Source organism: Ichthyophthirius multifiliis (assembly GCF_000220395.1).
Source record: "Ichthyophthirius multifiliis unplaced genomic scaffold scaff_1120509251124, whole genome shotgun sequence".
NCBI classification, from domain to species: Eukaryota; Ciliophora; class Oligohymenophorea; order Hymenostomatida; genus Ichthyophthirius; species Ichthyophthirius multifiliis.
The window spans coordinates 17,369-27,916 of NW_004086182.1; the positions used below are offsets into that span (position 1 = coordinate 17,369).

The 10,548-nt window shown below is 20.8% G+C and overlaps 2 protein-coding genes across 2 annotated transcripts, besides 7 other annotated features; both read left to right on the forward strand. All coding sequences in view use genetic code 6, as the record gives it.

Annotated features, from left to right (window-relative positions):
• Positions 1-636: 636 nt before the first annotated feature.
• IMG5_144580 (methyltransferase like 3, putative) lies at positions 637-2,672 on the forward strand (the record flags this gene model as incomplete). Its single annotated transcript, XM_004031172.1, has 7 exons — positions 637-763; positions 807-956; positions 1,009-1,402; positions 1,468-1,766; positions 1,826-1,937; positions 1,989-2,065; positions 2,119-2,672. The coding sequence occupies 7 exons, from the start codon at positions 637-639 to the stop codon at positions 2,670-2,672; spliced, it is 1,713 nt and encodes a 570-aa protein (XP_004031220.1).
• Positions 2,673-2,903: 231 nt separating this feature from the next.
• Positions 2,904-2,970: a microsatellite.
• Positions 2,912-2,953: a microsatellite.
• A 268-nt stretch (positions 2,971-3,238) lies between the features above and the next one.
• IMG5_144590 (n-terminal domain protein) lies at positions 3,239-9,917 on the forward strand (the record flags this gene model as incomplete). Its single annotated transcript, XM_004031173.1, has 4 exons — positions 3,239-3,911; positions 4,143-6,977; positions 7,047-8,111; positions 8,677-9,917. 4 exons carry the CDS (start codon positions 3,239-3,241, stop codon positions 9,915-9,917), a joined length of 5,814 nt encoding a protein of 1,937 aa, XP_004031221.1.
• Positions 4,062-4,101: a microsatellite.
• Positions 4,143-4,188: a microsatellite.
• Positions 4,143-4,222: a microsatellite.
• Positions 6,321-6,361: a microsatellite.
• An 81-nt stretch (positions 9,918-9,998) lies between the features above and the next one.
• Positions 9,999-10,028: a microsatellite.
• The last annotated feature ends 520 nt before the right edge of the window (positions 10,029-10,548 follow it).

Sequence of the window (10,548 nt, forward strand, 5' to 3'; positions counted from 1 at the left end):
CAAAATAAATTAAAATTAATAAGAAAACGACCAAACATCTAAATAATAAACAAAAAACAAAAAAAAGAATAAGGAAAGCCTACTTTGTAAAATAAAGTAATCAAACAATCTAATAAAATTTAGTCCAGTTAAAAAAAGGAAATTAGTTTTTAAACAAAAAATTAAAGTATAGAACAGTAAACTGAAATTTAAAAAGATCAAGCTACAGAAACTTTAAATAAATAATAAAGTAAATTAAAATAATAATAACCATAACAATTATAAATTTTAGACTAAATTTAAGATACATAAAAAATTATATAAAAAACAAACAAACCAAGTGAATATATGAATGAGTATTTTTTTGATTCAAATAGCGAATTTGTTAATGCAAATATATTTTTTTAAAATTATTATAAAACATTTAGACCTTTAAATGAATCAAATTAATATAATCCCTATTATGAATATTAATAATAATTCCAATAAATCAATTTAAATAATTAATAGTAGATTGTTTTGAATAATAATTAATTAGAAACTAATAGTAGTACTTATAGTAATAATCCTCTTCTAACTTCAACTGAATAAAATTCTAAAACTGAATTATTAGATATTGGAATGAATGTTATCTATAAGTAAGGGTATATAGAAAGTATGAGAAAAATATAAAAAGAAATCGATGAACTTAATAATAAATATTTTCCAAGTAAATCATATATTAACTGTGATATAAAATACTTTAATTTAGACCTTTTAGTTTAGAATATAGGATATTTCGATAGTATTTTTTTTTTATTATTATTTTAATTTTTTATTGTTTATAGTTATTTATATGGATCCACCCTGGAGAATCAAAGGTGGATAATAAGTTGATAGTTAATTTATGTTTTCGAATAGTAAATTTTCTTTGGAATACAATACTATGTCTAACAAAGATATTATAGATATAAATATAGAAACATTATCTAAAAAAGGTTATTTTAAAAAAATAAAACAAAAAATTGTAAGTATAAACTATTTATATAGGGTTTTTATTTTTATGGATTTTAAATACACAAATGGATATAGCTTGCTAAATGATGTAAAAATGGGGATATGAAGTAGTTGATAAACTTATATGGATAAAAATGAAAGATAAAAATATTTAATTAACCCATGGATATTATTTTATGCATTCATTTGAAATGTGTCTAATTGGTTATAAAAATAATGAATTTAGTGGCGAATCTAAAAGCAATTACATGGAATAAAATTATCCTTAATTCCATTAATATATTACTAATAATGTTATATTTTCCGAAGTAAGGAAAAAATCATAGAAACCAGATGAAATTTATGAAATAATTGAACTCTTAATACCTGGAAGTAAAAAAATCGAAATTTTTGCTAGAAATAATAATTTAAGACCTGGCTGGTTAAGGTGATTTTTTTTTAAAATAAATATATAATAAAATTATTTTTTTAAATAAAAAAACAAATAAATAGCTTAGGAAATTAATTAGGTGAAACTTATGAATAATGGTTAAATTTAGTTTGCTGTGACGAATGTAAATAAGAAATAACAAAGTAGAAATTAATGAGATATAAAAGTAAATATCGCCATAATTATGATTTATGTCAAAACTGTGTATAACATCATAATAAGGAAGACTTTTTTGAAATCTAAAACAAAGTATATGAAGATGTTCTTCATTAATATTAATAATGTAATCATTGTAGAACTGAACCTATTTGGGGAATAAGATTCCACTGTTTAGATTGTTAAGATTTCGATTTATGTGAAGGTATAAAAAAGAAAAACGAACTAAAAATTAATTTATGTATTTTTTAAAAATATTTAAAGCATGTGTTGATTTAAATATTAAAGAAAATGATAAATTTCATGATTAAAAACATTAAATGTAAGTCATTGAAGTCCCTATATATGCAGATGGTTTTCCAGTACATGATAAAAGGTATTTTTTTCAAAAAAAAAATGATTTAATTTGTATATATATTAAAAAAAGATGTTCTTCATGTTATATGATGCCTATTACGGGAACATGTTTTACTTGTCATTAATGCTCTGGAAATTTTAATTTATGTAAAAATATAAAAAAAATTTCAAATTCTTTATTTATTTATAAAATATAATAGGTTAAAATTGCTTTTTTAATAAATCTTCGGAAAAAATAGCAAATAAAAGACATAAATAAGAGCATGTTATGGATCCAATTTTAAGTCCAACAAAAAATAGCAAAACTAAAAAATACAAATGTGGAGGATGTGGATTAGCAAATTTAAATGGAGAAATATTTAAATGTTTAAACTGTTATTGTTTTTATTTTTGTTAAAGTTGTTATGATACCAAAAGAGATAATTTTAAAACTAATATTGCAAGTTCACATAAAACATATCATACATTAGTAAAAATTTAAACAAAAAATGAAGATTTAGATGAAAAAAAGAATGAAAATGAAAATGAAAATGATAATGATTTAAAATAAAAAGATTAAATTCATGATTAATAATAATTAATATAATGTGTTTAAGAAAATAATAATAATTAGCAAGAAAATAACAAAAACTAATCTTTATAAAACACAATGATTAAATAAAGGGGTAGACCTAAAAAGAAAATTAGCAATTTAGAATTATATATGGATAAGTTAAGTAAATAAAAAAAAAGCTAAGAAAACTCTGAAAAATGATTAATATATATTAAAAATAAATAAATTTTGTACTAAAAATTCTAAATAATAAATAATAAATATTATTTATTGAATTTTTATATTTTTTGTTTTATTTTGTTTTTTTTAATAAAAAAATTATATATATAATTATTATTAAAAAGATTTAAAATTATTTTTATAAACTTTAATAAATAATATACTTTTATAAAATATTATTTTAATTAATATAAACATCATTTTAATAAAAAAATAAATTAATATATATATATATATATATATATATATATATATATATATATTAAATTAAATAAATATAAAAATAAAAATTTTATAAAATCAATTTATTTTTATAATAGCAATAAATATATTAATATTTTTTTTTTTAAAAAAAAAAACACATTATTAGAAAAATAATAAAAAAATATCAATTAAAATATATAAATGGAGTATTTTTATTAAAAAATATAAAATATAATATATTTTTTTATAAATTATTTTTAAAAATATAAAATTAATATTTAATTTTTATTTTCTTAGAAAGAAATTAATAATAAAAGATTTAATAAACAAAAGAAAATACAAAAATGGATAAAACCAGAATTATTTAGAATACATAAAATTTAAATAAAGCATTATAGCATTTATTAAATTCATTTGAAAAAAACAAAGATTGGTCTTCTGTAGGAAAATGGTTATAAAAAGTTGAATAAGCATTAAAAGAAAACCCCAGTCCATACATAGAAGATCGAATAAATTTCTGCAAAAGGTTAGCCTAATGTTTAAATCCCGAACTTCCTGAAGCCATAAACTTAGCTGCGCTTCGAATATATGAAAACATATTCAAAAATATGCAAAGTGTATCAAATAATAATATAGAAGAATACGTTAAAATTTTCACAGATTATATAGGAGTATATAGTATTGGTTTATTTCCTTTTTTTAGTAATGGCTAATTAAGAAATAAATTTTATTTTTTGAATATGATAAAAAAATATTATATTCCATTAGGAAAGGATCTTATTCCGTGTGCTCCTGGTTTAGTTTTGAGTATATTACCTGGCTTAGATGAAAATAATTAAGAATTGTTAAAAGAAATACATGAAATTTATACCTGTATTATGGTTGTGTGTGGAAGGAAATATTTTATTGGAAGCTTTTGGATGGCTATCATGAGAAGTGATAGAGGAAAAGGATCGGGAATCAAATATTTATCGAAAATTATTCCTAAATTTAAAAATGTAGATAATGATGATATCAGTGGAGATAGCAGTAACAGCAAATTAAGCTTTCTTGATGAAGAAGAAAGCTTTGAAAATCATAATGATGATGTACCTTAATAGGTTGATAATAATGATTAATAATAATAATAGTGTTTTTATCAGTTTTAAGAATATTAATAGAACAATAATTAAGAATATTAGGAATATTAAGAATTTTAGGAATTTAAATAAGACTATGAAGAATATCAAAATGAATAAAATAATTAAGAATAATAATAAAATAAGGAAAATTAATAAAATGATAAATAATAATACAATTAAGAAAATTAACAAAAAGAAAATGATAATGAAGAAATATAAAATTATTAATAAAACAATAAATAAGAAGGATTTGAACAAAATTAGTCTATAGAAAATGAATAAGAATTAGTATAAACATAATAACAAACAAACGAAGTTTAAAAAAAAATACCAAACAAAAGGACAACTTTAAGAGATAATATAGATCGTATAAAGCAAAATATTTATCATAATAAAGATTTGTTATATTTAGAAAAAGACATAGACGAAAATAATTTAGAAAATAATTATCCAAACAAAAGTACAGTTGTGGTAAATACAATTTTAAGCTGCATAGAATATGAAAATGTGATAGTAAAAAGAAACATTATTGATTTTTTATAAAGTCATCTTCCAGCCTAAAATGATGATATCCTTTCGGAAAATGAAAAAATTTAAATTTTGGAAGGATTGCTTTATTTATTTATCAAAAAAGATATTTCAGTAATCCGAAGAGCTAATATATGGCTTTTTGGAAAGCCAGATGATGAAAACAAGTTCGATTTTTCAACTGATAGAAGTAGAAAATCAATAAAATTAGTAACTTAGGCTTTTTAAAACCTTTTAAATAAAAATATTAAGGAAGATTTCAAATCTATTAAAGATCGAGTTAAAGTTCTTTAAAATTTTTTTATGGAACACGATGAAATTATTGAATAAATTCTTAAAAAAATAAGTTCTTATATGATTGCTTATATATATAAAAGTGAAAAGAATAATCCTCAAAATTCTCATGAAATAATCAAAATTGGACAAAGGTTAGTTGAAAGTTTAGGAAATCATATTGAAGTAATTTTAAATAGTATTTCATTAAAAATTTTAGAAGGTGTATATGAAAATAAGAATATAGAAAATGGAAACGATAATAATTTTGATGATTAAGAATGCAGCAATAGAGTTATATATCTAGATTTTTTATTCGAAAGCTTATTAAAATGTGAAGAAGTATTTAATGAAGAAATTGCCAAGGTTTCTTTGGGAGAAATTTTCAAAAACATCTTCTAAGCAATAAATTATATTCCCGAAAATAAAATTTAATAATCCAAATTTATTGAAGAATCTATGAAAATTGTAAATAAAATATTAAAGAGATATTCCCATTTGTCCTCTATATAAAATCTAGAAAACTAAATAGATATATATTCAAGCTTTTATGTTAAAATGTGTAAAGATGTCCAAAACTAATCCTTGTATTAACTAGTATGTGAGAATTTAATAAAACTATAAAAATATGATAAAAACTTCAAAGAAAAAATGCTAGAACTTCCTTTATGGTTTAAATCAATATCTAATTCAATAAGTTCTGAAAATCCTTTTATTTCTTTAATTGCTATTGAATCAACTATAGAAATTCTTATAAATGAAAAAACTCATCCTGTTTATGAAAGATTAAAAGAACTTATGGTTTAAAATAGTAAATAAATAAAATAAGAAGTTGATTATACATAAATTATGCTATAAAAATTATGGAGTTTATTAGATTTTTAAGATTTCTATACTAGAATTATTGAATTAATTGTTAATTTTTGCTAATATTTTCCTCATATGTTTAAATAAGCCCTTTCTGATTCTTTTTCTTCGATCATAATTACACAAAAAGAAATTGAAATTTGCAGATTTAGCACTTTTTGGTAACTCACGAATACTAATAATAAATATTAAAATGAAAATTTAAATATTATTCATTTATAGGAAATAAATTAAGAAGGTCTTTTTTTAATGATTGATTTTTTAGAAGATGAAAATCCTTTAATTAGAAGTGCCGCAAAAAATTGGCTTGTGGAATCTTTTGAGGATTTCGCGAGAATTCTTATACCTCTTTTTAGAGTTTTGGAAGCTTCTATTGAAGAATAGTAAGTTTATGTGAGCGATTCTTAATAAATAATTTATATATAGCCTTATAATACTAAAAGAATAGCTTAATGTTTTAAAAAATTTAAAACTATTATTGGATTAGCAGGCGATATTTTTATTAATTTTTTAAAAAATAACGCACCAAATGATAATGCCGTTCTCTATTAATTAGATATATAAAACTAATAGCAATTCTAATAATAATATTATTAATAAAAATAGCAATAATAATAAACCTAATTTTTATAAGAATAATTAATATAAGAATAAAAAAATTAAAATCAAGAAGAAAAACAATAAGAAAATCTATAAGTTAATTAAAAAAAAAAAATCTAGATAAGCAATTATCTTGAATATTTAAGTATTATATGCATGCGCTTTATGCAAGCTCAAGTCCTAGAAAGCTAAAACCTCCAATTTTATGCCGAAAATTAATAAATAAATGCCTCCGCATGTGAAATTTTTGAATTATTAATTGTCCATTTAGACGATGCTGAAGAGTGCTCGATCATATGCCAATAGCAAATGGAGAAAATACTAAAACTCTTAAGAGAAAACATAAAAAATAAAGATTACGTAATGCAAGTATAAATCTTAAATTTATTAAAAGTAATGTTTTTTAATCCTCTTTTCCATATGAAGACAGTTCCAAAAATAATTAAAGTTTTAGATAGCAATTTGTTCATTCCTACTATTGTAAAAGGCCTAAATACTCCAATAGTATATGTGAGAGGATAATTTATTTATTTTATTAGTGTTTCTGTACCTTTTTTATGCGAAATTTTAGTTGAGAGTAAACTTGTAGAAGTTATAAAATAAATAATGAGTGTCTATTATTAATTAATAAAAGAGCTTTCTTAAAAAAATAATTAATATGAAAAAGTTGATAATAAAATCGAAATTGACAAAAGTAGGATCAAATCAGGAAAAAACGTCAAAATATTCTCCCCTTATAATGAAAATATAGAAGAAAATCCAGATGACGATACCGAGTTTGAAATTTAATCCGTTTTGGAAGGTGTAAGGTTAATTCTAAAGCATTTTTTGAAAATAAGAACTCTAGAAGAAATCGAAGAAGCTAAAAAAAACGAATACTAAACCGGATTTTTCGATATAATGGCCTCATTTTTATCTTTAGGGATCTACAGTCCTTATTCTAACACAGGTAAAGATAAAAAAATTAGAGAATATAATGACGTGTGTAATTGCTTATTATATGACATAATGCAAATTGTTGAGCTTTTTGTGAATTCTTGGCAATGTTAAACTGAGTTTTTATATGAGTTTAATAGCTATGGAATTAGGTGCTATGATTTTGAAAAATACAACACTTTTAATAATAAATTAGGTGAGATAATTAAAGGAACTTAGTAAGTAAAATTAGTCATTATATAAATAATAAAGCCTCTTTTTTTCGAATTCCCAAACGAAATAATGAACTCTTTTATAGTCTTATGGAATAGAGAATGTGCATAATAAATACCTTAAAAGCATGAGGATTTTAAACCTAATATATTTTTGAATAAAATGGTTCAATTATTAATAGTAATGGATATTTAGTGTGAAGTATTTTTTGATGCAATTTCTAAAAGTTTTGTGACTTCACTTTTGGATGATTATTACAAAGAAAAGAAGAATTAATAATTAAATAATTTCCTTTTGTAATTCGAAATAGGTTAATTGGAAACAAATTTGCTTTTTTTGATATATACATACCTTGTTTTTATATAAATCGAACCTTAAACACTTAAGAAAGAAAAGCTTTTGCTGCTTTGGGGTTCTATTCTTAAAATTGCAAATATTTTTATAAATTCGAAAAATCCTAATACTGTCACTTGGCTTGTAGAACTTCTTTTTATGGCAAGTAAGAAATATAACCCTAAAGAAATTATAAGTGATAGTAAATTTAAAAAAGAATTACATGATTTATTAAACGAAAAGTTACTCTTTATGTCTTTTTGGGTTTCTTAGAGTAAATTTAATGTCAAATTTAGTAACGATTATTAAGTTATTGCACCTTTTCCCCCTTCCATATATGAATTATGTTTAACTTACTGGAGTAATAAAGAGGAGAAAAAAGCTGAAAATATACTTAAAGTAAAACTTAAAGAAAAAATTAATTCCAATAAAAATGTTTAGTCCATATAAATTAATAATACTGAAAATTAAAGTAATGTTATGAGTGCAAATAATCTAAATAATATTTCCAATATAACAAATAATAATCTTAATAGTGATTATAGATAAAAATAATTATTTGAAGGAATTTCCAATAATTTGAATATTTCAAACATTTCTAATAACAATGAATAAAATAAAAATTAAGAAATAATTGAAAACTATATTTATAATTAAAAAGAAAAATTAAATTTAGAAAAAGCAATTATTTAATCAGAAAAATAATAAGATGAATAAACCATAAAATAAGAAAACTAATAATAATACGAAAACAAAGACTAATAAAATACATTTTTAGATAATTATTCAAAAACGGAAAGTAATGATAAATCAAAATAAAATCAATTATAACCTATAATTAATCCAAATTTAGAAGAATCTCTTTTATAAGAAGACACTCTTAAAACAAAATAAAAAAAACATTTATGTAGAACAAACTGAAGAAATTCCTCCTAAAAGTTCAGAAGAAGAAAGATACGAATTATTATTCAACCCCAATATATAATCTAATAATCAAGAAATCCAAATATATAATAAATACAGACTCTAAATATTATAAATATTCAAATACTTAGGCCTTGAAGTACTCCAAAACTGTTACTCAGCTGAAAGGACAGATCGTATAATCGTCAGAGTACTTGAATTTATGGAAGATATATTTTTAGTAATAGAAAATAAAGCTTTAACAAACACTATTTACATGGAAAGTGCATCTGAACTTCTATACATGTTATTAGACAAATGCCCTATTTTACTAACAAAAGATATGAAAAAACACATTCTTTCGATATTTAATAAGGACAATTTTTTCTCTTGTAGTAAAGAAAATTTAAAATACTGGGGGAAAATAATAAATTGGCTAATTTAATATGACAAAATGCATGATTTATTTACCGAATATTTATCTAAAGTTACTTTAATTTCTTCATTTTTTTCTAAAGAACAAAATGAGAACAAAAAGAGAATAAAAGCATTCAAAAGGGTTTGTTTTATCGTTTTTGCAGGCGAAAAGGACAAATATGCAACCAAAATATAACAATTACTCGATAAAATTTCCGAAGTGATAAAAAATTCGGAAAACGCGCATCCTTCATTACTTATATTGATACTATTTTGTATCAGAATTCTCATTTTAAGGCTCTCTCCGAGTAATCTAAATGAACTTTTTTAAACTATATGGCCTATGTTATTAACATTATTGATTTAAATTTATTCAAAACCCACTCCTGGACAATAATAAAAGAAAGATGCATTAATGCTTGCTGGATTGAAAGTAATTGAATTACTTTCGATGATAGAATTAGATGAGTTTTATTTGCATTAATGGATGTTCGCCTTTGATTATTTCGGAATTAAAATCGAAGAGGATAAAAATAGCGAAAAAATCAGCCCATTTATTTTCCTGCCTTATATAGCCAATTGCATTAATAAAGGATATGGGAAAGTCAATTATGTTAATTAAGAATTCATTGAAAATTTGTAAAAAGAATATGCTAAAAGAGAAAGGAAAATTGTAATTAAAGGAGAAAATGATATAAATATGTAAACATTTAGACTTTGTGAAGAACTCATTAAAAATAATGAATTGAGAAGTGAGATTGTTTTTGACGAAATTGAAAGAGGAATCGAAGATGATTTTATTAATATTGATGAGTCTATTTTAAAAGTATGATTTTTTTTTTTTTTAAAAAAAAAATATTATTTGCTCTTATTTTTATTTTCCTTTTTTTTTACATACAAATATTGTTTTTTGTTTTATTTTGTTATATTTTATTTTAGTTATTTATATAAAAATAAAATTTTAAATTTATTTTAATTATTATTGTAAAATTAATTTTATTTTTAAGTTTTCATATTTATTTATAATCATATATTATAATATTAAGCCTTTATTTTTTTTTGTATATAAAAATTTATATATTTATATTTGCGGAAAATCAAATTATTAAAGATATTTTTTTATTATTCATATAATAATTTTTTATATTATTTATATATTTATATTAAATAAATCTTAATTAGATATGTTTAATTTTAATTATTAATATTTTATCTTATAAATATTAATAATTGTTCATTAATATTCAAAAAACAATTTTTAAAAATTAATCGTTTATCTTATCTTAAAAAAGAATTTAATACAGATTAGTTTGCTGTTTAGCCAATTTAAGCATTCTCAGTATTAAATCCAATAAATATTTCTTGTATTTAAGGAATAATAAAAATAATATAATAATTCAATAAAACATTTGTTTTAATCTAAATTAATGGGTTATAAAATTAATATTATACTTTAAGCATTC